The sequence below is a fragment of the Anser anser genome (genome assembly GCF_964211835.1).
Source record: "Anser anser genome assembly, chromosome: 3".
Classification (NCBI taxonomy): domain Eukaryota; kingdom Metazoa; phylum Chordata; class Aves; order Anseriformes; family Anatidae; genus Anser; species Anser anser.
In genome coordinates, this window is record NC_139722.1 from 57,946,983 (window position 1) to 57,974,060 (window position 27,078).

At 39.3% G+C, this 27,078-nt stretch overlaps 1 protein-coding gene across 5 annotated transcripts in view; it reads left to right on the plus strand.

Annotated features, from left to right (window-relative positions):
* Positions 1–27,078, plus strand: part of LOC310896601 (uncharacterized protein) — a 177,408-nt gene that overhangs the window by 124,072 nt on the left and 26,258 nt on the right. The window contains exons 2-4 of one of the 5 annotated variants that reach the window (XR_014581653.1): positions 4,869–5,030; positions 6,815–6,911; positions 18,518–19,781. Coding sequence is in view for 1 of the 5 variants with exons in the window: in XM_083829041.1 (XP_083685167.1) it covers positions 18,518–18,640; positions 19,682–19,781 (223 nt within the window). In the remaining 4 variants the exon portion in view is untranslated. Of the gene's footprint in view, positions 1–4,868; positions 5,031–6,814; positions 6,912–14,883; positions 15,356–18,133; positions 18,232–18,517; positions 19,782–27,078 lie in introns of those variants that run through there. The other 4 variants (XR_014581654.1, XR_014581655.1, XR_014581656.1 and 1 more) reach the window with 4 other exon arrangements.

The window sequence follows — 27,078 nt, forward strand, 5'->3', positions numbered from 1 at the left end:
TAAAAACACAGATACTTTATAAATACAAAGCTGCAGACAGCCTGCAAAAGCTGTCTGCATCCCAGAACAATGCTATTGCACAATAATGATCCCATTTTGTTTAAAGCAAACAAACAAAAAATTCTAACCCAGTTACTCAACAGCTCAGGGGAGTGCCAAATAGTTTTGAAAAAAGCCATTTTAGGCTGGAGAGAAAGGGCCTACCTAGATATTGCTTGCTTCTGCGGTCAGTCTGCAGGGCCATTTCCGATGTCCTGTACGTTTGTGCACGAGGTGGTGGCTGCTCCACGTCAGAAGTGGCGTCAGTCAGAGGAGAGTGAGGCTCTGCATGACGTCCGTGCCCCTCGGTACCAACCCAGAGCCCACCCTCATGGGGAATTGTCTTCAAACGCTGAGGTTGTTTGGTAACAGCCATCCTTGCTTTGGTGTGCGTCTGAAGTCTTGCCCAAACGTTGTTCTCTGGAAACCTGTGATGCAGCAACTGGGGAGGACAGGTCCTTTGTGAACCTCGGTTGTGCCAGGCTGCTACCCTGATATGCTGCAGGACTGTGTTCTTTAAATGGGCAACTCAAGGAAAACAAAAGGAAACCAAAGACCGTGGTGTGCTAAAATGAACTTTTAAAGTGTTGGGCACAAAATAGAAATGTGTTTAATAAAATCAAGTATAGAAATAAGTTATTCATCTTAATGGGTTGGTCTTCAACCTCTAGAAGTCAATGCAAAGATAGTTATTACTTTTGCTACCTATAGAAGGCTTCGAGTCATAAAACTCCTTCAGGATTTAGGTCCAAAGGCAACATGGGGAGGGTGGGGGGTCGGTTCAGGCTTGTGGTCCAGTTTGAACCCTTGGGGCAAAGCATAAGTTGATGGTTCCCAATTGAATACAAACTTTCCCAAAATGGAAGAAAAAAATCCAATGCTCTGTTTCACATCTGATTTTCGTAAAATGAAAGACATTTATATTTTTTATATTTTTTTTATATTTTTTTATTTTATATATTTTTTAGATTTTTTCAACACATCTTAGGAGCTTCAGTGCAAACACCTAATGAGACAGTAGCATGGTATTACACATCATCTCTTCCAACCTCCCCTCCTCCAGCTTCACACATACCAACCAACCAACTTCTTTGCTGCTCTTCAACCAACTTTTGGCCATATTCACCTCCAGCTGAACCTCTGAGGCTGCTCACTGACAATACACACATCGTGACAAAACCCCGATATGCATCTTGCCTAAGGAAATTGTCATGGGCTTGGATTCTCACAGAATAAGCCTCCATATATTTGTTTGTAAGATTTCTCACATTAGCTAGCTTCCCTCCAAATTTTGGAGTCTCCAAGGTAATGTTTTTGCAAACAGTCTTTGGATCTCTCAAATCAGTAAACTGAAAAGGCAAAAAGAGACATGAAGGAGCCATCTGGTCATTCATATAACCAAATATTTCTGAATTAGAAAATATCCTAAATGAAGTTATTACAAAACAGATGTAACTTCCCTACCAATGCCCACTGTGGTAACAGAATTTGAAGGACCTATATAACTATGAATACAAATGAGTCATCCAGAAAGATATCTATTTGACTGTTTATCCTGCTTAAATACACTAGAAAATCTTGTTCTCTAGAAAATAAGATTTCAAGTTTCTTTTTAGGCAAAGATTAAATTTTATACCTTTTTTTTTTTTTTTTTTTTTCAATAATTGATTTTTTCTTCATCTTTTACCAAGTAAGAATTCTGGTGACAGTTTCTTCCCAGCAGGAGCTCTAATCTGATGATGTGTTCTCAAAATGGAAAGGGAAGACATACCACAAAACACTGGTAATGTTAAAAAAAAATGCTTGGTACCAATTTGAGCTATGTTGATATATACAATTTGTAAGGATTTTGTAGTCTAAATACCCCAAAGAAAAGGCATTTTTGTGGTATTTCTATTGGAAGAAGCTCAGCAACAAATAATGTGGCAATATTTCTAGCTGGAATAGTGCAATGAGGCATTTTTAGTTGGGATGGTAAAAATAACATGACTGAACTCTGGCCTAAAAGGCCTTTCTGGCATTCTTTCTGTTGAAAAGCAGTAGGTGGGAAGATTTTCAATGGGAGATATGGGAATTTCTTCAGTCAGCCTTCGGGGGCATAATCTTCACTGAGTTCACATAGGTTAAAACAGATTTCTCTGCCAGCCAGTTCATTAACCTCAGTGCAGGCCACGTCTTCCTCTCTCCAAGGACTGAGTTACATTCAAATAAGTTCTCTATATGCTCAAGTATTTCCCATCAATGCAGATATGAAAACATTCGGAGAGGCACTGTCAAGAGCATCACAAAACACCAAAATACTCAAGAAACCAACATCAACAATGTATAAAACATATGTAGACATATTTAGGTCTCTTTGAAAATGTTCTCAGTTACATGTTTTACCTGAACCAGTCTTCCCCAGAATTGTATGTGCAATGGCATTGTGTAGTACTGTCATATATGCAACTGAGTATTGGACATGAGAGAGCATTTAAATGCTCTTCTGAAAACCTGATCCTTAGGGTCAGGCATATCATATCTCACTTGTTCCAATGAATGAGTTCATCTTGCATCTCCTGTGCAAAAACAATGTACTTTTTTATTCCCTGCCATGTCCCCTCCTATATTCTTAGGACCTGCTGTCTTTCCTTTGCATTGCTACAGCTCCTTTATGCTCTCTTGTGTACATAAACAAGCCATCCCACCCTTTGCAGACACTGGGGACTTGCCAAGGGACAATCTCTGAGTTGTGTAAGGTGGGTTTATTTGCCCTTTGCACCTTTTTCTTGCCAATCCTGGGCTGTGCAGGACAGTACTTACTGTGGCTGCAGCCAGCCTTGCCTTGGCAGCCTTCTCTGCAGGGCTGTTGCATGCAAGGTTCAGGTTTCCTTCATAACTCATACTACCTTGGGAGCTGATTTGGCACTTTCAGACATACTGTAGTAGGATCCACATCTATGCGCATGTTAGCTCCCTCTCCTCTGTTGTAAATAGCAGAAACTCATTCCTTTCAATGGACCCTGAAAGAACAAGTGATTCTGGAATAAGGTGGTCTAAAGCAAGTAAAACTTGCTGGTTTTAAAATCTAGGCAAGGCTGTTCATTATCTATTATTGATGTGATTTGAAATATATATACATAGGATATAATTTTATGCAAACATATGTATTCAAGTTATTATTTTTAAATTGTGAGAGAAGTCAATCCTACTATAGAAACATTTTTAAACAAAACAAAACAAAACAAACAAACAAAAAACTTTAACACAGGAACTATTATTTCTGCTTTAGTAATTAGATGCTTTACATTTTGCTAGAGGTAGCTCCTAGCATATTTAGTCTCTTCTTTTGAAGTTATGTACCTGGATACTGTTTTGCATTTTGTATTTCTGGCTTCAGGATCTGGGAGCTCGATTTATCTTTCCTGTAGCCCACTTTTGGAATTGGTCTCAGGCACACTGAGGTTAATGGTGAAGCTTCCATTGACTGAAATGCGGAAAGATCAGGCTTTGAGCCAGAAAGACATGCACACACAGTCCCTCTGTCTGTCTCTGGTGCAGTTTCTGTGGCTGACATGAACATTTTATTTCTGGTTTTTTAGTCAGAAATGTCTAAGGTGTACTTTGGACTGACTCCTCTCAAGTTTATTTTCCACAGGCAGCATTGGTAATTATAATTTACTGGTTCTCACAATGTATTTAGTGTTCGTCTCTAAAACACAGAGAACAGAGTCTAAGTCTATCAGACAGTGAAACTTTGGCTGAACACTATTGAATTGCTTATTGGGAAAAACTCATTATAAGGAAGGACTGGAATGAAGAAAACTCAGTCGTGTCAGACTCCAAAGAAAAAGCAAAAAGAAAAACTGAAAATGAGGCATTTATGGGGAAAAAAAATAAAAAATAGAATAGAAAAAAGCAAAGAGGATGTTTACGTATGGGTGACTCAGGTATTGCATAGGTCTAGGAGTCAGAAAATGTGAAGAAAATAATGTGAAAGTATGGTGTAGCTTTCCAGTTTCCAAGTTTTGATAAGAGGCTTACGTGTGACATTGGAATTTACTAGAATCTGCTGGAGGTGTCTGAAAAAGGGAAGCGATGAGGGCTTGATATTTATGGGAGTAAATTGGATTTGCAGAACCTTGTATACAGCAGAGAGAAGTGTGATGAGATGCAAAGTTCAAAAAGGCAGAAGCTGTAGTAGGTGAGGTGAAAGATTACAGAATGCACAGTGTGGTTTTGATTAAAGTAGAACATACTAATTTTACAGATGCCTCAGAAATATGAAAGGCCAATAGATTTCTATACCAGATGATTAAAAAAGGAGAAGTAAGAGAGATCTTCAATGTGGCATTAAAGGCTTGTCTGCACAAGGATAATCTAAAAACAAAGACACATTTACAAAATGGAAGAATTCAAAACACAGCGAGCCTGTCAGTAGTAGTGCTCAAGTAGAAATAAAGGGAGTTTAGCTTTCATTTATTTAACCAGCTTCCAAAGGGAATGGAGATATTCCCCGGCCATAGCTAGAAAGTGACAAGGCCCCTACAGCCCAGGGGTGAGGGCTCGCACACCAGAGGGGTCATGTCTCTGCTCCTGCGTGGGTGGAGAGAGGAACATGTCTTTCCAGTATTGTGCATGGATGAGTGCTCCAACCAGTAGGGTTTAGATGATGAGGGGATCGTTCTGCTGTCTTTGTGAGCAGCACCTGCATCTTCTAACCTCTTACTTTCAAATTCGCCTTCCTTTTCTTTAAAAAAGCCTGAAAAATCAAATGTCATTGGTTCACTTAGAAACTAAATTTGTTTTATTGGAAGTGTGAAAAGGTTCCACTCTTGTTTTTACCACAGATTCTTTCCCTACTCACCCTTAGCTACCAGGGAGCAACAAAAACTGCTTGCCCACTCTCCAGAGAAGTGATGTGAGAAAGAAGCTACCACTCAACCCTCCCCAGTATGTGTGCCTACATGCGCCTTCCCCCAGGAAGAAATGTGATTTCCTCTATACAAGAGGTATGAATGACCCTGAAAATTCAGCTGTGTGCTCTGCAGTACATGTGAGACAAATCTGCTGACAGCACCGATTAGAGCAGATTCCCTACCCGAGCTGAAAAGTAACTAAGGGATTAAAAATGTTAACACCAGGTCTCCTATAGTGGATAAGCTATGGAATTCTTTTGTTTGCTCCAGCAGCGAGCATGCATAAACTGTTCCCATCTGAGCTGAGGGGGAATATTAGGAAGTAGCAGAATTGTTCCTTGTAAGAATAGGGGATATCTTGAAATTCTTTGAAATCTGGAAAGCCAGAGGAAAGTTTTTGAGCACACCCGCTACATCTAGTGTTACTTGCAAAATCTGACTCAGTTCAGTTTATGCATTCTGTTTCTTAACATTCTCTTGGAGAGTGTTTCTTATTCTGGTTTGACTAAAGCCTGCACTAAATTCCAACAGCAAGACACTGTATATAAATGCTTAGCTGATGACATTGGATCATCTGGATCTGAACAATATCACTATTGGAGATCTGCTAAGTGATTATGCTGTGGCAAACATAAACAATGCTGGAGACTATTCTAGCACATTGAGCAAAGGAAAGCTGAGACACAAACCCACGCGACCGAGAGCTTTCCTAGGAGGTGATTAATGCAAACCCTGAGTCATTTGGAGTAATAAGCCTTTCCTAAAACAGTTTTTTTGTTTGTTTTATTTTTTTTAAAGAAATCTTAGAAGGTAGACTTTACAAGGAACAATAACGAGTTGTTATTTCCCAGTCAGCCTGCATATGCCACTCTAGCTCCTATACCAGTAACAAATTTTTTAATGAAAACTTTTTACGACATGCAAAGTTTCATCCCAAAAGCCAGTATCCCTTCCAAATGCCTGATGGTTTGCATATCACTTTGAAATGGCATTTCTCTGACTCAGGAAAGCAGAGAAGAGAGGGAAATATCTCTCAGAGGAGCCTGTGCAGTGATCACTCTTTGTTCGGGCGTAGGCAATTTTTCAAGTAATGTCCAAAACCTGGCTGTAAAGTACAAACATGAGGACGTTTAGATTGAATGCCAGAACTTAACCTATGATACCACTTAGCTTGACCTATACAAAATGCCAAGGCACTCATTCTTTAAAACCTACAGTACATGGGAACAGGGAAAACTTTCAGCTTTACTCAACTGCAGCATGCTTGTTTATCTGAAATGAAGCCAAACATTAAATGTTATTTGAATAAACCTTTTTGTACCTTAAATTTAACTTCAAACTCCAACTGAGTAACTCAACCATAAGGAATTGAATGCTCTATGCAGTTCCTTTCTGCTCTCTTTCTTTCAACAACTTCTCTGTGAAAAGGCCAGTTTTCTGGAAATTATTCAATTCATTCAAAAAATAATTGTTAGCCTTTAGCTTGTCCATAAAATTTTCCCTGCAAATGTTTCCTCTTTCTCAAAGGATTTATTAGGAAAAAGATATAAATAGAGTAGATAAATAGACACAATTTTTCTCTTCTCTTGCTATTGTGGGATCTTCTTGTAACTCGGATACCATGCTAATAGGTCTCAAGGGCATGGAGACACTCTTTTAAAGGAATGTTAATTCTTTATACAATAGTTGAGCTTGTTACCAGACTGCTGGGCTACTGGAAGACTCACGCTAAGCCTATGTTGATTTCCTTCTGAAGCATGGCTGCTCAGAAAATAACAAGCAGGCAGTGTAATGTTTTCAGAAAGCTTCCCGGAAAACAGAGCCTCATCTTAACAAATAACAATGAGACAATGACTCCATTGTTTCCCTGGTTTCAGCCCATCATTGCAAAGCTGACAATCTAGTCATCAGAAGGACTTGATAAGCTCATATATGGGATACCCTGGAGGCATCTGGAGTGACTGTCAGGAATGGGTAAGGAAGGGCTAAAGCTACTCGCCCCTACCAAGCATCCCTAGAGATTATGTGTTTTGGGTAAGACAGAAGCACATGTAGACAAGCAGTAAAAGGACATTCCCCTTCACTTTGCCCCACTCTAACCATGAAAATTGACTACATACTTTTTCAGAGAAGCTGTGCAGTCACTCAGCCATGCGTAGCAGCTGGAACCATGCAGGAGGATACATGGTCACTGTTGGTGCCTAGACCAAGGCTTCCCTCGGGAAGGGAACTGCTCCCACCAGCATCCCCGATGTCCTCAGCCAGTTGACATGAGCACTTGTAACTTCCACTCTTCCTGACAGGAAAGGGAGGGATGTAACTCACCCTTTATCACTGCAGCACTGGCATCTTTGCATGCAGGAATGTTATGGCAATGATTCCAGGTTTGCTGGTACAAAGCTGGGGTTGCAAAAGTTTATATCCAAAAACTGAAGGCTGGTTAATAGGTAGTGGTAGTGAACACTGCAAGTTATGATGCTGATTTTCCCAACATTTTCCAGCTTGTGCCCTAGTAGTACCATAGATCTTCATGGATAATTTTTTTGTTGTTTTCAATATTTCATATGAATTGTCATCACATAAAGAATGTTTTTGGCCAGATTCGTACTAAGTAAAAAACAAAGCTATAATGTGTTATCTTGCAACTTAAGAATGAGACACCTTGTACCGAAGAAGTGACAGACTCTCAAAATTTCCTCCAAACTCTTTTGACCATTTTTTTTATTATTATTATTATTATTAGTTTAACTCATTTCTTTCCTCAAGCACAGACACCAGAATTCTTCAGGTGTTTTCCCTGAATTCCTGTGGCTGTGATGGTTTTTTGACAGCTGTATTCATGGAAACTAGAAAGCAGAATTACACTACTGGACACTTTCAGGGGTTTTACTTCTATTTTAATTTTGTTTTGCTAATTCATGGCAGTTTTAACAATGCACTGAAATGAGCCCTGTCAAAATAATGTTGGACACCTGGAACAAAAGCCCAGACCTGACTTCCATCAGTGATTTCACAGATGTTTTGAAAAACTGTTTTCAAGAGATAGCATAGGCATTAACACATCACGCTAGTCTTGTACACCATGCAACATGATACAGCAATTGTCTACAAGCAGTTTTATCCATGCTGAGAATTCTGCGTCACTTTCAGAAATAATTCTCTTCCAACAGTGAGAACTTGAAAGAAGCAACCATAGCCTTACATATTTTTTTTTTAATATGGAGATGGTTTGACATTACGTATAATATTCTTCTCTTTCACTTATTTTGGAAATAAGAAATGCCTTTAAAATGTTCCTCTCCGTAACCTTAGCATAGTCTCCTGTGCACGTGTTGTTCAGGCAGATAACAGATATGTCTTAAGAGAGGACCTTTGCTCAAGCGTTGACCCTAGAAAGCAGCAAGCGTGGGAAGTACTATTTTTCATTGGGACTGAACACTGAGATAAAAATACTTAGCTGTTGGCTGTAATACATGGGATTGGGATATGATTCAATTTAACACATTTAATAAGTTTTACAACGTTTTTTATTAGGACACATCTAAGACACCTCAAAAGGCCGGAATTACTAAAAAGACAATTTTCCAGTTACTGATTTCCACAGGAATCAGAAATGCATTTTGTGTCTTCACAGAGGTCTTAGTAAATGCTTGGAAAATAGTTATTATGAAATAAAGTATTAATAAATGCCAAGGTTTACATATATTTATGTATACATACAAAGGTTTTTATATGCTTTTTAATATAATATGAAGTTACAATTTAAAAAAAAAGAATAGTTCCACAGTGTGCACCTCTAAACACTTTTTATTTACAAAACTCACATTATAAGCACTTCATTCTAATTAAGTTGCAATCCCTACATTAAAAAGGCTTAGATAAGGCTTTTAAGTGGACTTAACTGAGTCTATTCAGTTAAGACTCATCATTTTGTGCCATATCTGAGATGATCTCTGAGAACATCTTGGTGAGAGTTTTGGTACTGACTCTAAATCGTTCTTCATTGTGTGGTCTTCAGGCATGCCCTGAGGATGGTCCCAAGCCTGCAATGGTCAGCATGCACTTTCCTCACAACTGCAGGCCTTTTGACTGGGAAACTTCCACCAAGCACCAGCGTGTCCCATGGCCCCGCTCTGCCCAGGAGCTCCTACTTGGAGAGCAGGAAGGAGCAGGCTGCTGACCTCCCGGCCTGGGGACACCAGCCCTGGTGGACAATTTCACTGGGGTGCCATGGCTCCCAGTCACTGCTTACCTCCAGCTGTGCTTTAGAGGTGCTGACCAAGCTCGCAACCCTGTGTGCCTTGGTATGAAAGCCATCTTCCTTTCCCTCTTTCTGGGAGATTTTTGACATCTGAAAGCTTCCAGTTTTCTTACTGGAGGGCCCCAGCTCATTTCCCCTTTCACGCATGTTCCTCTCACTGTTCCATGTCTTGCTTTATAGCTGTGTTGTATTTATTTCAAGTCAGGGTTTTTCTACCCATTTTCCAGGGTTCATTCTTCCTCTTTCATTTATGGTTATAGAAACTGTTCTTAAGAATAATCCCAAAGTTTGCCTATATAAAAGACATGGGTTTGAAAAGGCTGTCTAATATTCCCAAAACAAAATGTGTCCTCATACCACATCACTCCAGAGGAAAAAACAAACAGGTATGGAAAACAAAACAAAACAAAACAAAACTAAACTAATGCTAACTAATTTTCTGCCACATGTGGGGGCTGTGCCCCATGATGCTATTTAGAATTGACCTTGTGAGCGGTGAGGTAGGGGTGCTTTTCCTTGCAAAGATTTATCTCCGTGTTTGTTCCCAGGGTTTTGTGGAGCTGTCTGTCTAGAATTTCCACATTATAAATGGCTCTTGTTTTGGTAAAGTTTGAATTATTTTCATTAGCTGGTCACCTGGGGCCTGACCAGAGTCAGGCTAAAAACTTCAGACAAGCACTACAGCTTTTGCAATCAGTCTCAGTCTCTCTCTCCTGTCATCCCCAAGGAAATGAAAGGCAGAAACGTTTACGCTTCAGGTTAATGTTTTAGAAGTGTTTGAGGCAGGAAGCAAATGGACTTATTCATAAGTTCCTCAAGGATGTTTTGTTTCAGTCATGAGGGTTGAAGCTTTCCTGAATAAAGGCCAGCCAGCAAGGAGCGACTGGTGGCAGGGTCTGCCTCTGGGACCTGCTCCGAGAACCAGGCACCCAGAGGGGACTTGCCATTCAGATTCCTTCTTCCAGTCCATGCCTAGCTTTGGAGATGACTTTGGGTGCTAAGCTTTGATTGGGACTAGTATAAATCTCATCCTAAAAATATACACCAAGACATAACTTTCTTAGGTTTGACTGGGAGTGACTGGAAATGTCTAGACCCATAAAAAAATTATCTCATGGATGTGAAAGTAAAGAGCTGGAAGAGGCCCGTCTCATTTACACTAAGGATGAGACATCACTTTGATTGCAGAAGAAGGGATCCTTCTGGAGGATGCTTACTTTTGAATATCCCATCACACTTATAAATATGCCTAACTTAAGCATGCAACTTGCTTGCTGTTATTTCCTGTGGGAAAATGAACCATTCCATCTTTCCAGGTCTTTGACAGTGTTCATACTGACAGTGACAACTCTGAGCACAAGTCAGAAGGTACCACCTGAGGACAGTAGAAAATCTGAAAGCAGTCCCTAGTGAAAAGTAGATGTTGAAGTTTCTAAGTCACTGGAATTATTTGGATATTGCACCATAATTTGTATAGGCACAAGCAAAACAAGCCATTTATTCCAGTGTCCCCAAACAAGTGCTATTAAAGCTTCTTTCCTTTAGCAATTTATAAGGCAGGATCTGCATTTTAAGAGGAAACATTAAAAAGTCAATATTGACTAATTTTTTTATTAATAGCTTATTTTCTTCATTAAAAGGTCATGGCAAATCTGACTGGTTAATGATAAGAAACATGTTTCACTTCTTTTAGTATCCACAGTACAGTATCTCTCTTGCACACTTTTTCTATTATTCTGACCGCTTGTTGTTCTTGTAGATTCTAATTCTGTAAGACATTTTGGTATTTCTTTCGTTAAGCGGAGTAACAGTCAGTAAAGTACGGTCAAAAAAAACTTGTACTCTTTTATGTTTGCTACATCTACTTCCAGTTATAATGAATCCTCTTAATTTCTATGACAAACCTCCATTAAAATTATAATTGAATTAAAATTTCCATAGATAAACATATCTCAACACAAAAAGCAGTTCATGACTGTATTGTGTGTCTGTGTGCCAAAGACAATTGCATGAGAGCAAGGGGTATATATTGCAGGAGGAGCCCATATGAGGGAGCCCTGCAGCTTTCTCAAAAACCATTTATGTGACTATTTTCCTTGGAAGAATTTCCTTTTTTACGTGTTCACCCCTCACAATATTTTGTGGGTTGACCTCTGATGTCTAAGTCTGGTTCTGCTTTGTATCGTTTGTCTCTTTGTGTATTGCTTTCTCTGTCTGCTCCTTTGCTTTAGTTGTTTTCTCTGCTCATTTTGCACTAAGGCATCTATAGTATTATTTTGGTCTTTAAGGCTATGACCCAAGGCAAGGGCAATATGCAGATCTGAGCATTTGAAGTGCTATGAAAATATAGCCCTCAGTAAAACAGTCATGCCTTACTTTCAGAAGACAATCTGTAATATTAAAAAATTCATTAAACACACAGGGCTTCAGCTCACAAATTCATGGTTTCTAAGGGAAGAACTTGTACATGCTCAAAACAGTTGTTTTTGCTGTTTTGAAAAACACTTTCCTTCTCATCTGATTAACACCTCAGCGAACTCCTGTGGTGCTGGGAGTATAATACTCCTCTTCCTTACAGCAGCATGTGAAAAAACAAAAAAAAAAAGGGGGGGGGGGGTTCTCAGACTGTATGCCTCTCTAAACCATCCCCAACCGAGGGGATGTTCTTAACCATCATGGCCACGGTTATGTCTTTCCTTGGTATTGTAATATGTATAAACTACAAAATGAAAATCCACTTTCCATGGGAAATCTCTTGGTGCATTGAAGATACATGACAACTTTCCAAACTATTTGCAGGATCTGGGTCAGTTTTGTAAAAGGAAACAGAAAGCCCAGGCTATCCTTAAATCTAATGATAAGCCAATTAAAAAAGTCAATCAATATTCTAATCTTTTTTATTTTCAAGAATATTAAATAATATTATATCTTCATGAAGGGCATTTTTTTAAGTGCTTATGTTGATGAAGGAAATTTTTTTTATTATTTTTATTTTTTTCACAGTGGAACCCTTCAGAAGGCACTAGTAGTTCTGGAGGTTGGCAAAGCAGAGCTGCCAGCACCTCTATCTTCATGGGTGTACCATGACTCTGATGCCTTTGGTAGAAAGGCAAGGCAGTCTAGTCAAGGATGGTGAAAACATGGGCATAGACCTCAACTCCAACTTCTCTCTACTTCAGTCAGTTAAGTGAAGTCCTGAGTGACAATTGGCATACAACCTTTTCTTCCCTCCAAGACCAAACACTTCATCTACTACAATACATGGAATCCATCCAATTTGCTCTAACACATGGCCCCACCACCCTGCCTGCATGCTCTCAGCTCTGACCTCCCAGTTTGCATGGCACTGTGTAGTGGTTGAGCCTGCCCAGCCAGCTGGCTGGGGTGAATCAACAAGCTGGAATTGACAAAACATTTTTCCTGACATATTTAGAATATTTCACGAGGGAGAAATCCCTTGAGATTCAACATCTGATTCTTCAGACTGCCCTAGGAGATTAAAATAAAGGAGAAGACAACATTAAGTCATGCATATTCTGATTAAAAACAAACACAATGGGTCAGATTCCATCCTCGATTGCAGCCACACTGAAGTCTCTGTGGTTGCATGAGAGTAAGTGAGGACAGAGTTTGACCTGGTGCCTTGAAACAAAAATATTATAAATGATAGGCAAGCACAAATGTGACTGTAAAGCTGCAGCATGTTTCATCTGAGAAAACTTGAGAGAGAAAGAGATCTTATATTGGGGAGATTTAATTCCTCAAAGATGAAGAAAGATGAGAAATAATTATTTACAAAAAGTCAGTTTGGAATGACAGAGTAAGGTGGGTTTTCGTCATCCAAAATCTATGCATATTGTGTGGCAAATGATTAAATAAACAGATTGCTGCTCAAGCAAGTTGCTTTCAATTTGAGAAGACAAAGCCACTAGAATAATCTCTACCCACTAAAAGAAAATTGTTTGGTCACACTATGACCACACAGAAGGCGCTGCTCACCAGCAGAATTTGCCTGCAAGATGACTTCTTTGACAAAGAAGCATCTCCATACCTGTTCAGTGCAGACAGCACCGGGCAGGCTGAAGGTACACAGACCTCTGCTGACTCCAGAGGAGGCCTGTGCTGATGAAACAAGAGAAGATTTCATGCACTCTTTTGTCTCTCTATCCATTCAGCTTTCTTTCCTGAAACTCTGACAGAAGTTGGAGTTTAAAGATCTCCCCTTATGCACCCACAAGAGCTGTTTTATAACTCTTCAGTAGTAGCCTAGACCCAGATAGGCATGCAAATCATGCCCACTGATGCCAAAGGGGTAGAAATCACAGAAACAAGAAGAAAGTTTCCATGTTCCTAAGCCTTGTCTGTGACCCAAGTGGGCCCATCCTGAAGCTCCTGTGTAGTCTCTTGCCTGTTTACATTCATACCCATCTGCTAGCATGGCACTGAACCCACTTACCACATAGTCCATCATTTTCACCAGAGCTGATGATAGATCTGAAATGGCAGCCTGCATGACTTTATAAAAGGCTGTGATTTACTGCGTGTCCGCACATGTAGTGTCTTCGGAGTTCTGTGTAGTATCATCCTATCTGCTTAATCTCACTGTCCAAGGGTTAGGATTTTTTGTTTTGTTTTGTACTTTCTAAGCGCCTGCTCTGTCATCTGTGTACCACATTGCACTCCATATTCATCAAAGATATTTAGCTCTCGACAGGGTGAGTGCTTTAGGACTCTAAGATTTCTATCAAAGCCCTAGCTCTTCTTAAAGCAAGAACTTGCATTTACCTCATACATGCAAAATACATGTTTTTCTCAGGGCCTGCCAGCTCAGCAAACACAGCTGACATCTTTTTTTCTTTTTAGTTTGGTGTCTTGTTTCATCCTTACTAACAGCCTTCAGAATTGTACTTTAATGAAGGGACAATTAGACCCAGTCTATAGCAAATGAGGAAAAAAAAGAAAAGAAAAGAAAAGAAAAGAAAAGAAAAGAAAAGAAAAGAAAAGAAAAGAAAAGAAAAGAAAAGAAAAGAAAAGAAAAGAAAAGAAAAGAAAAGAAAAGAAAAGAAAAGAAAAGAAAAGAAAAGAAAAGAAAAGAAAAGAAAAGAAAAGAAAAGAAAAGAAAAAGAAAAGAAAAGAAAAGAAAAGAAAAGAAAAGAAACCTCATCTGTAATGAAACCCTTCTAGAAATTCTCTGTTTATGAAGAAAAGGGAGTCCAGCAGTTCTGCAGCAAGGGAGAGGAAGTTATGCAGTTGGTATTTAAATATTTTCTTTGGTTTCAGTGTGACTCTGGGTGAGACTTTAGCTTTTGCCATATTTTCATCATCACCAAAACAGAAAAGAACTGAAATTTTTGCTCTGGATCATTTTACTTATGTCATTAGACAGTTTCCAAGATCAGGACCCCACTGTGCACTGAGTATACTCATGGTGGGAGGTAATCTCAGCTGCAAAGTACTTACCACTAAATAGAAGAGAAAAAGGATGGAACACAGCTAAATATTGAAAGATGCAGGGTCATGGAGCAAGACACTGAATGCATTTCCCCTGCTTTCTTACCCTATTTCTTATTATGGTTACACATTGCTATTCTGAGAGGAATAAAGCTGTCCTGAAATTGCTCACCTGAAGGAGGCAAGAATCCCATTGATTTCAGCTGCTAGAGGGTGCTGTCCTGAAGGGAACCACCCCATAGTAGGCCTTTCACTTTCTCTCATCTGATACTGCCTATGACAAGCAGCTGCACTCAAAGTGGGAAGTTCAAGTCTTGTGATACCATCCCCTTCCTCACCAGCCAGCAGAGAGATATGTAAACTGCAGAGGAGAAATGTGCCTCCCCGGAGCTGCAGCCAAACTCACCGTGTCTCTGGGGACCATCAAAGGTCAGACCATCACTTTGCCAACACATAATGCAGCTACTGGCATAGAGTCAAAATCTGGCCCCAGGAATGCTATACAAATAATACACGAGCTTTAAACTGTGGGGTTCTTACTCTGTATGCATGCAAGAAATTGGAGAAATGGAGGATAATTAATAATGTTTGCATTGTTCCATGAGGAGGGATGAGGACTTGGCTCCAAGAGTATTTTCAAAAACTGTTCTTAGAGATGTCTTCTGCAATGCTAGTCTCTTGGCCAGCTCTCCGTGAAAGAGCCCACGTAAGTATAGTTAGTGCTGTTAAGCCAGCCCTGCACTGAATAGACTAGTTAGGAGACAAGAAAACAAAAGGCAGTGAAATGCAAAGAACCACGTTAAAAGAACCTTATTAAATGGACGAAGCCCCAAAGTTTCCAAGTAAATGTCTGTTTTATGAAAGCAAGCAAGCAAGAAAGAAAGAAAGAAAGAAGGAGGAAAAGGAAAAGGTTTATCAATCCTGAAACAGCTGCTGTGCAGACCCAGTTCCCATCTATACTGCAGATATACAACTTCCTCATTGTTCATATCTCCCTCATCTTCATGGCTGGGAAACATGCCTACCACTGGCCCAAGGTTTGCTGCGAAAGAAGCTTATGAATATTCAGTTATTCTTGTATGTTGCCCTCCTTGCAGACATAGATGTGAATGAGAACGGTAGAGCCAAGGCCAGAGCTTCCTGCCTGTTGATAAGAATCAGAAAATAGCATTTATGTTTAAGTCAAAAGAAATCTGGTAGGTATGGTGCCAGGACAAATAGACCTACTGGTGTCACTTTAAAGTACAGAAAAAAAGGAATAGCTAAATTTGTTTTACATTATTATAAGGGTTTTTTCTTAGTGATCCTGAAAACTGATGTAATGTCTCTGCATGCCAGCCTCAAGTGCCAAATCTAGCCACAATTTATGGGATAGATAATAAGAGAATTACCATTTAATAGTCACATATCAACAATCTGTCAAATTAGTGATGAGAAAACCTCTAGGAGAGGCATCTAGGCTTCTCAGACTAGCTGAAGACATATGTATTCTCCCCACCACTAGGTCCCTCAATGACCCTTCTGACAACAGGCAGGCACCAAGCTGGTTAAAGTGTCTTCACAGCCTATACAAAACACAGGTTTCTCAGTTACTGAAAGCTGTGTGGTGATTTTTGAAGTATCAGTTCTCAATGCTGACCTGGCTTCATCAGCAGCAGGGCCCTCTGAAAGTGGCTTTCAACTTGACTGTTTTAGCCTCAAAATACCTATGCTTTGAGCTGCCCATGAGAGAAAAAAAGTAAGATCTCACCACATCTTGCCATCAAACTCCAAATTGTGGAGAACTCAGTTTAAAACTGCATTAAATCTCTAAGTTGGTTGTTTGCTGTATATACCACAGAAGAACTAGACAAAACAACCAGATAACTTACCTTTTGGCAGTAATAGAAGTGTTAGTACCATAGAGCAAGTTAATCTCCTGTTGATTTGTGACAACAGTACAGATTTGCAGCAAATCCAAAGCTCAGTGATAACTTCACAGCTTGACCCTTGGGTAGAATTAAAAACACACCTTGTTCTGACAAAATGTAATCAGAACTGGTGACTATGCTGGGACTCCTGGATGGACTCACAGTAAAGCACAGTAAAGCAGAGGCAGGAAGAGCTGGGAATATGACACGATCTGAAATGAGTGTGGCTTTGTGTTTGCATGTGTATGCATATATCTATGCTTATCTGTATCTCATCATAACTGATATACAGTAGACAGCACGGTATACTTTCCTCCAGAATCCTACAAATAGGGCTCTGCTCTGGTTGTGAAGAACAGCTCATGATCCCAGAACCATCTCATGTGTTTAATGCTGTGATGTATCTCTTATAGGTATGAAAATGCATCTGGAAAAATCACATTAATGCTAGGTTTACTTAGAATTAGAATGATGATCAAAGTTAGAGGTTAGGCTTGAAAAATACATATCTGGTTAGCCAAAATTTCTTCACCAAATTTTCCTGTTGGATTCTTTTGCTTGTCAGCTTGCTTGCTTTAGAGGCTGCAAATATTTTGCCTGTCAAAATTGAGCTAGACCCAATTTGCTTGTTAAAACTGGCTGTAAGAGTGACAACTAGTTGGTACTGAAAAATAATGAGGTTTGCTGTTCTACAGGCTTTTCTTTAGACTCCAGTCAGATTTAGCTGGGACACATAGAGATATTTTTTTCTCTGTAGGGACATCTATCTTCATTAAGCTCACAGAAATGAAATTGACTTCTTAAGCATCCCTACTTTTCTCAGAATCTTGGTAGAAATAAAAATTATTAGGAACAAGAGAAGAAAAAAGATAATATAGCTGTAAAAGGTTCCCTTCCACAAGAAACCAAGTTAAAAGTATTTGCTAAAAGTTGCTAAGACAAATAAAATAGTTTTATTGCTTTTCCAAGCACCAAAAAGACAATAATGTTTAAGCAATCATTTTCCATCTGCCTGTTCCTCATTTCTCTTCCTGCCAATACTGATTTCCATAAAAACTTATCAGGAGGATGAGTAGTCTCTCAACAAACACTCCAAAACCAATAAAAGCCCGTTACACTAGCACGGCTAGCACGGGTATGGCTTTTGTCTGCAGTGCCCACTGCTCTCTGGGATGTGGTGACAAAGGCTAATATGCTTTCTCTCACTAGTGAGTGGAGAGCAGCTGCTGATAAAGAGGATCATACTCTGGGAAGGGAATGAGTTTTTAAGTAATATGGGCAACGACAGGCTTGAGGGCTCTGCAGCTTGTAAGCAGCATGGACACTCGCTGACCTTGCTTTCTTTGCTTCATTTCACCTGATAAATGAGTGTAGTGCACTGGGAGTATGGGTCTCCCTGCCCACGGCGGTGCAAATCACTTCAGTGAAGGGATAATTGAGTAAGTGAGAGGATTTGCCCACAGACCTTTCACATGGTTGCAGTTGCAAAGGGTAACCACTTCCTCAGCCTGTCTGGCCTCTGAAAGGTGAGTCAAGTGGGGATCAATGCAGGCACTGACAGAGCAACAAGAAAGGAAAGGAGAAAACCCCTCAGCTAACAATGAGCAAGCAGACCCATGGCTATGACACACTGGCCAAGTGTGTGGTCACACCAAGCCAGCTTTATCTGAGTGTGTGTAGACGCAGCTCCTATTCCTTTGTCTGGGGAATCACAGGCAGAAATACGGCAGCCGTATTTCTGACACACCATAAGGATGGCCAGCACATGTGTGCTGTGTCTGGGTGCATCAGACTTGCTGGGCATATGCAGATAGCTCTGTGGGGCATGCAGAGGCAGGCCTGGATGCTTGGCTGCATCAGGAAAGATGAGGGAGTGGAGAAAGAAAGAGGGCCTGCAACTCTCGTACATATCTCCGTAAATTAATGTTCTCTAGAAATGACTTGGAATTGTATTACAGGTGCAGGTATGCTCTCACAGTGGAACAAACTGAGTGTGAACCCGCCTTTTGCCCACATGGTGAAGGTGGTGGTGCACACCTCTTCTCGTGCTGCCTGGAGTGGACAGCGGAGGAAGAGCCAAGGTTTGTGCCAATGAGTTACTTGAGCAAAAGCTCTGGGGTTCATTTTTTCTCAAAGTTTGGAGGTGTGACATTTTGTGTTTGTGGCTCGGTTGGTTGGTTGGTTGGTTTGGTTTGTTCATTTGTTTTTTGGGAAAAAAAAAAAAGACTATCTTCATGTAGGAAAGCTAATTTTAGTTTTTTTTTTTCCAGACTCCAGGTGATCTGGACGTAAATCAAAAAATGTTGTTCAGGATCCAAGCTGAATAGTTCGGGTTTTAATACAATATTTCAGTGTGAAACCAAAACAAATGTTAAACCTTGGAAGCTGTATAAAATTGAATTGTCATTATCTAGTCAGTTTTTGTTTTAAGCACCTTGAATCGTAGTGAAGACAATAAGAAATGAAAATGCTCAACTATTTCAGGATTCAGCCTATAGCAGTGTAGGACACACCCAGCACAGGCTGTTGATTGTAGCCATCCTTCATGGCAGTCATTCATTATATAATTTCAAAGGTAACTTAAACATGTGCCAGAAACTTTGGAGAGACTAGTCCTTGGTGAAATGGGCTCTGGACCAAATCTTTACTTTAATGATAATGCTTTAGAATAAAATATTTTTTGGTTCAGAACATGAGAACATGTGAATCTCTCTTTGGCTCTCACCTTTTAAAGAAAGAGATGAAATTTAAGTTTTATGAAAATTAATGCAAGTAATTAAATGCTAAAACAATAACAAGTATATACTGTTACAGCTCATGAAAAATCATAAGGAAAGGTGAATGTATCCAGACAGTTTTTAATAAAGACTTGATTCTGTACACACATTTGTGCAAGTAGTTTTTAATCATTTGATAGATCCAAAGAAATCAATAGCTCTATTCACAAAACAGAACTGATTTGCATGAATAATATTATGTATTTGCAGAAGATGAGGTATACATTTATGTTAAAGCTAATCTGTAGTAATAAGGCTTATCTGTAGCTTGACAGTTTCTTCAGAGTCATTTGATATTTCTGAATATGTTGCCTTTTTTTTCTGGAAAACACTGAAATCACAAAGTCATAAAGAGAAGTGTAGATCAAGACTGGAAAACAACCAGAGGTCTCAAACTGTCAAAACTGTCAATGGTTCCAGGAGATTTTCATCTTAAAAATGCCAGGTAAGTTTTTTACCAATCATTCTATGTAGTAAAATAATTAATTCACTGGCTTATTAGCATTGCCTTAAAATAAATAGTTTGCAGTGGCTAAAAAAAGATTGATGCCCTTTAGTTGATTGATGAAAATAAGTTAAACATAAAATATGAAAAGCAGGCATGTGAAGCCATGCAGCTTTCTGTGCCGGTGCAGCATGAGTACAGGCTGAACTGTGGAAAGAATGTCTGATGGTACAAATCCTGCCTTCAGTCCGGTGTAAGACTTCTGCTCCTCTCCACCTGGCTGTTGGACAGCCTCCATCTGCAGTTTTTCCTGCCCCATCTGTTGGTGCTTTGCACAAGGCCATTACAGGGTTTGGGTCTGCTGCCTGAGTTGCTTTACCCATCCCTTCTCTGAAGCCTGTTGAGAAACTCCTGTGAGGGCCTTTGCCTTAGGTGAGCTAATTGATAGACTTGTTTCTTCCAACTCTAGGGTGCATACCCCTTGCAGTTTTCACAAAATCACAGAATGGTTGGGGTTGGAAGGGACCTCTGAAAGTAATCTGGTCCAACCTCCCTGCTCAAGCAGGGACAAAGAGTTTAGGTTCCCCAGGACCTTCCTGCTTGGCTGTTTGCATATCCAGGATTTTCAGCTGTGGGTTTCTGAACAGACCATTTAACTGGGACCCTAACCAGGCTGACTTCTTGCTAACTCTGCTCAACTTAAATCTTTCCTCTCCTCACTGTGCCCCACACCCAAAAGTCTTGAGATCTCTCTTAGAAGACTCAATCATTTTCTTACACAGGCCTGTTTTTTGTTTGTTTGTTTGTTTGTTTGTTTGTTTGTTTTCCACATACTGGCAGTTAAAATAGTTTCTACCAAATGTTACTGCCAGTCTCTCATATTAAGGTCATGCTTTTTCCACTCTGTTATTTCTGACCATTAGTTTATTTTCCTTTGGGTATAGTAAAAACAGAAGAAAGAATTTAAAAAGAAGGGGGGTGGGGGGTGGGGATTTTTTCCCCGTATATTAAGATGCTAGATTGGTAGCACCCTGCTTGGTAGTCCTTATGGAGTACACGTGTTCACCTGGATAGGAATATTCAGTGGGAACTTGTTTGTATAAAAATTAAATAAATAAATTTAACAGTGATCTTTGCTGGTCTTCTGATTTGCTGTTATTAATTAGTATGCTACAGGCATCACAGAAGACATGAATATTAAAGAACAATTGCTAACATTTTGATGTTTTGTCAGCACTGTGTGTCATAACATCTTCCTACTGGGATGCAGTGTGATGACACTGTGTCAAAACAGAACATTGTCACCCTGTGCTAAAATTTTGCAATGTGATGACATTTAGATCTACATGCTCCAAGAGTTATTTGGATCATAAAGTCAAACCTTTCTTAAACTGGTGGTGGCACCTGCCTGGAGAGCAAATCTGTGAGAAAAAGTGCTGGCATATAGTCTGTACTTGAGAAAGAGAGAAAAGATCTTTTAGCAGATCTCAAGAGCCAACACAAAATCTTCTGAAACAAGATATTTAGCACTGAATATTAGGCATTAAAAATATCCACCATTCTTTGAAGACCAGATAAAAAATAACCTATTTTAACAGAATCCTTCTTTCTTGGTACTGATTATTGCTTGGATAACCCCACTGAATCCCTGAAAAACTGATCTTAAAATTGTCGTGAACAATTTTCTAAAATAAAAAAGTTGTTTTTGAAAGGGAAACAATGTCATAAAAATATTTTTCTTTTGAAACATCTTATATTCCTCTCAGTTCATTGAAACAAATCCAGTTTTCAATACCCAAGATTTTTAAAAAATAAGATTGAGGGAGGGTAGGATATCAAAATCTACAAAACATGTAACTGAAAATTTTGAGAAGTTTCAGTTTCCCAAAATGTATTTTGAAGTAAGGAATTGTGAAATTCTAGCTGCTGTTGAAAAATAAATAAATAAATAAAATAAAATATAAGAATATTTGAGGGATTGAAGATTTTTTGTCACTTATTTAAATACTCGTTTCTTCCATTATGGTTCAGTGAAAATACTTGTGAAATTCTGAATGATGTAAAAAATGGTATTTAAGTCTATCCTTTTTCTTAGGAGCTCAGTATTTTCTACTTTTATCTTTCATAGAATTACTGATTATCCAGACAATATTGAAACCAAGAACTCACTAAATGAGCATGTCATGCCATCTTAAAGACCTTAGTTATGACTAAGCTGAGTTTTATATATCTATAATTCTACTGGCTTTAAAGAAACTTATCTGAGTATGTACCAGACAAATTTGACCAGAACTAATTGTTTAGTTTCCAGTTCTGCTCTTCCAGCTCCTAGTGAGGTCAGCAGGAACTGCAGCTGCTGTGGCCCTCCTAGGGCTGGGCCCCCTTTTCTTCACACAAAGAATTTTGCTGAAACAACAACAAAGGAGTTTTGAGATTTAGTAATCGACATATGTCGTACCATTTCAACATCGTTTCTGTGCATCCATTTCGAAGGCAGCCTCGATGTTCAGCCAATGATGCGGCTGGCCCTTTTCCAACCTAAACAGCATGACCTCTTTGGCTTTACCATTATCGTAGGCTCTCACAGATTTAGAGGTAATGTGCAATCAGGTACGTGAGACCATATTACATATTGGCAAATTTCTCCTCCTGGAAAATGAAAATATTGTACTCATAGGCCATTATAATTATTCTCAATGCGGTTAAATTTAAGGACTGAATTAATCCCCAGTGTAATTCTATGGATTTGAATAGAGTTATACAGGAATGAATGTGGTCTGAGAGAATTACATTTATAAATATAGTACCTTAGAGAGTTGTTTTTTCTCTGTGTCAAATGCTGATCCTAAATTCTGCTCTCAGTTACACATTTTACTTTGGAGCTACTCTATCAGTGCTAAGTGTTACTCTTAATGAAATACTTACATGAATAAATCAAAAAATCTAGCTCTACAATCAGAACCATTTTTGTAAAATATGAGAGTGTGGTGTCCCAAATCCCATGCAATTGCCATCCTGTTATTCGCAGGCATATGCTCAGCTAGATGGTCAGCAACTAGATGGTGGGGCTTTGCAGCACTCTGAATACACAGTTTGGCCAGAGAGAGGGAGGAGAGGATGGAAAAGTACATGGTCTCATGGAGATGCTCTAGATTTGGATCTGGGATGCGCTCCCAGGTCCCACAGTACAGATATAGCCAAGTATACAAGCCTTGCCCTTCCAGTTGTTTGATACCACCGTTGAATGGGAGTGTGTTATTTGGTTGGTTGTGTTTTTGTTTGTTTATTTGTTTGGTTTTTTGGTTGCTTGGTTGGTTGTTTTTTTAATGGATGTCTCAGTTATTGGGCAGCTTTGCTCTACACAAGATGTTTGTGTAAGACATGTTTGGAAATTTAGGCTGTTCTTTTAAATGTCTGATATCCTAGTCAATTGTGGCAGAAATGTAGGTGGTTGTTACTTGCATCTGATGGCAGAGAGAGCCCTCCTGTGCAGTATTGCTGTTGAGGAAAGACCAGTCCCAGAGTGTAGTTAACCTTTAGCAACCTATTCATACACATGAGAATTGCCAAATAAATCCAACCTCAAAATTTCCACCATCATTTTTCTTTCATGAAATTTTTATACCATTTTCCAAGAAAGGTTTCATTGGGCCCATTGTAACAGCTTGACAAAAATCTCCCTCTTCAAGCATCTCTGCATACAGGAAATGAAACCTCCACTGAGAATTCATCTGGCACAGCAATACTGGAAAGAGATGATATCTAGGAGGTCTTGGACATGAGCAAAGGCTTCTTCACTGATGCTATGTTCAGAAACCATCAGGGAAACCTTTTAACTTTGCCTTCATGGTTTGCCACCATCTCCTTCTGCCTGTCTTTGCCTACCACTTTCTTTTCCTCCACGTACATTTCCCATATCTCTGCAAATTAATCTGAAAATAATCAAGTATAGATAAAACTTTCAACAGAAAGGTTCAAGGTGATGGTGGAAGAAGAGAAAAAAAGAAGGAAAGAGAAAGAGGGACTAATGAGAAAAAAAAAAACTGTATGAGAAGAAGCTAAGTAACAGTATTGACAGTGATTTTGGGGCTAGGATGAAGCACACCATTGGGTACCATATAAATGAAACAATATAGATAATCATTTGTCTCTTTGTCCCATGGCTCAGATAAAGTTATTAGGGAGCTGATCACTCTTATACACCTGGGAGAGCCTCACATTAGCTGATTTAAGGGAGCAGAGTTTTCAGTGAGTTATTTTATGTGTCGTAAGTTTTCACATCAATCAGTGTTGTTTCCTGTCTCCTGTGTATTCAGTCATTGTAGGGGAGGACATAAATTAAGTGCATGCCCATAGATGTTCCATCTCATGGTGAAAGTCTGTAAACTAAACAATATGTTGTGTGTTTGTTTTTTTCTGTGCACTTTATTCTTTTTCTTTGGGGGAAGCTGAGCAACAAAACATGCAGCTTCTCACTTTCAGCTAAGATTTGAGGATTATTTTTTTTTTAAGCATCTGTAAAACTGTGGCAACAGTTCATCTACTTGTGTGTAAGTAGCTTAACAGGAAGCCTGTGAACTGGATCAGGCAACTCACCCTGGGCTATTCTCAGAGATCTTTACTTTGTGTGCCTGAACAGGGACCAGAACAGGGACTGAAGGAGATAAGAATGGCATTACAGGAACCAAATGATTTCAAAGAGGTCTTGGACACATCCTTGTGTGACTACTTGCCCTGGCACCTGGCAACATACTTTCAAAGGACAGACAAGGTTGTTTCGTGAAGCAGCATCATTGGCTGCACCAATGCCCAGGCCTGCAACAATACTCAAAACCAAGTGTCTGGCATCCAAAATGCTGGACTTTCATTATACTCTGTGCACAGTTAGGTGGAATCACTGGTACAGGGAGGTCCCCAGTTAGCTGCCTTCTTTGACAATACAATGCATGCTGATGCTCTTTGTCTGACTTTACATCTCCTCTACGCAAACGTATTTCTAAAGGCTACAGTTTGAAGAGGAGTCTTCTTACTCTCAAGAACATAGAAAATACAGAAATGCATCACCTGCAGAAGCACATGACACAGCTTATAAATGAGAAGGACCAGTACGACAGATTTAGGGAAGCTTGCTAATAAGAACAAAGACATTTTGGATGGCATTCATCTCTTTTAAAATGAGGAATCTGAAAGTGAGGTGCTGCAGCTACATTATTTATCTGGGTTATTAACTTCCCCAGTAGACTGGGGAAGTATATGCATGCCGTATGCATATACTATGCATGTTTCTGTATATGTTTGTGGGTGTGCCTGAATATGCAGAAACACCAACACATAGATAGCTGACCTGTCTTCTGTGGCCCAAACCAAGCTCTGCCAGAATGCTCATCTGAACACTCCAGAGCATTAGCAAAACATATGCAGAGATGAATTTTGCAACATGAGATCATCCATAAAACTAAAATTCCCACCACCAAAACAAACACACAAATGCAAGCAGCCAAATGCACGCTCACATATTTGTATGCTATATGTATTTTCATATTTTTTTTAATAACAACATGTCGAAGATTTCAGGGAATAGAAAAGCAGCTCATCTGCACAAATCATCAAGGCGTAACTCACATACTGCGGATTAAGATGTGTCTCCTACCAAAACTACTGGTGCTTTGGCGGCTGAAATGTTTTGCTGCTGGTTTGGGAGACAGCTAGGAAGCAGTGACAGAGGGTGCTCATTTGAATATTGCCCTAAATCAGTGCCATATGTTGACCCCATGACCAATCCTTGATGGCAAAAAAAAAATCAAAACAAATCAGTGGTGTTTTTCCAATGGCTTCCAAGTAAGAGTCTGCATTCACCTAGGCCAGGATACACACACATGGAGTGCTTTGCACCTGCATAAATAAGACATTGTCCTTTATTGATAGTAAGGAAAAAGAACTCTGTCTGGATTCATGCATAGAAAAATAAATGTGTGTAGAATGAATACAGCTTGATCAAAGAATTAGACATGGTTGTACTGATACCCCTCTATTTTTCTACCTTTAACAAATATGGCACTATATATGTCTGCAATTTTATTCCGTGCTTTGGAGGGAATTGAGAAAGAATTGCATTAACTACCACCTTTACAGAATACCTATCTCCCACTCAAGGTGGATTAAAGTAAACTAAAGTTCAGTTCACTGTGACTGAATAGGAACTGAACAAGCCTCAAAACTGGTATTTTTTTCATAGATATTTTTATGTGTAAAGTTGGTGTCAGGACAAGACTCCTCAGGCAGCACAGCAAGAATAGACTTTCCCTTTGACAAAGACGAGAACACAAGATACTTATGTCAGGGAGAATAAAATGAGGAAGAGAGGAAAGACCAATGTAATGAGGAACCAGGGAAGATTCTTCAATAGCTGGTCTTGCTTCTCCTTGTGCATGGGGAGACCACAGTCAATAGAAGCAGAGAAAGTGGATGCTGGGAGAAGCTGCCACCCTACACACTGCTGGTCACCTTGTAGCTGCTGCTAACACGCGTTTAGGGCTTCAGCACGAGCGAAGTAGGCTTGACTATGGCTTGCTTATCTTTCCTGAGATCCCCTGAGCAAATTGAGCCTGTGCCTAGAGCAAGACTTAGCTGCCTATATATATAAAAAAATGCTGCAGTATGAGAGTAGTAATTATCTAACTGGTTTGGTCTGTCAGCTGGCCAGCTGGGACCCTGCATTGTCTGGCCAGTCAGCACTGGAACTGGTACAGATCATACTGAAGCTTCTCTAACCAAAATCCAGTAGACAGAGAGGCATGGGAAAATAGGTGGCATGGAAGAAAAATGTATATATTGCAGAAATATAAAGTCCTAGGTAATCTCAGGTTATTGTGGTGAAAGTGTACAGAAAGACATACTGCATAAATGCATGCAACCTCATTAGCTGTTCATCAAAGAATAACTTGCACAGTAACATTTTCAGGATACTACATTTTAATCCTATATACTCTATAAAGTATTGCATATATAATAGGCATTCTTGTATTCTGTATACAGAAATACAGTATATATGTATATATATACAGTACATCTATATATACCATATACACACACATACACACTATGCTATATTACGTATCAGTAAATTACGTATCAATAAATGAAGGGGGAATAGAATGAATGTTTCAAAAAAAATTATATATATATTTTATTCTTATACAAACAATAGTTAATAGAAAAGTAAAGAAAATACGAGAAAGAAAAGAGAAAACAGAAAAGCATACCTATCTCAACAACAGATGTTGATTGGATATGTTTA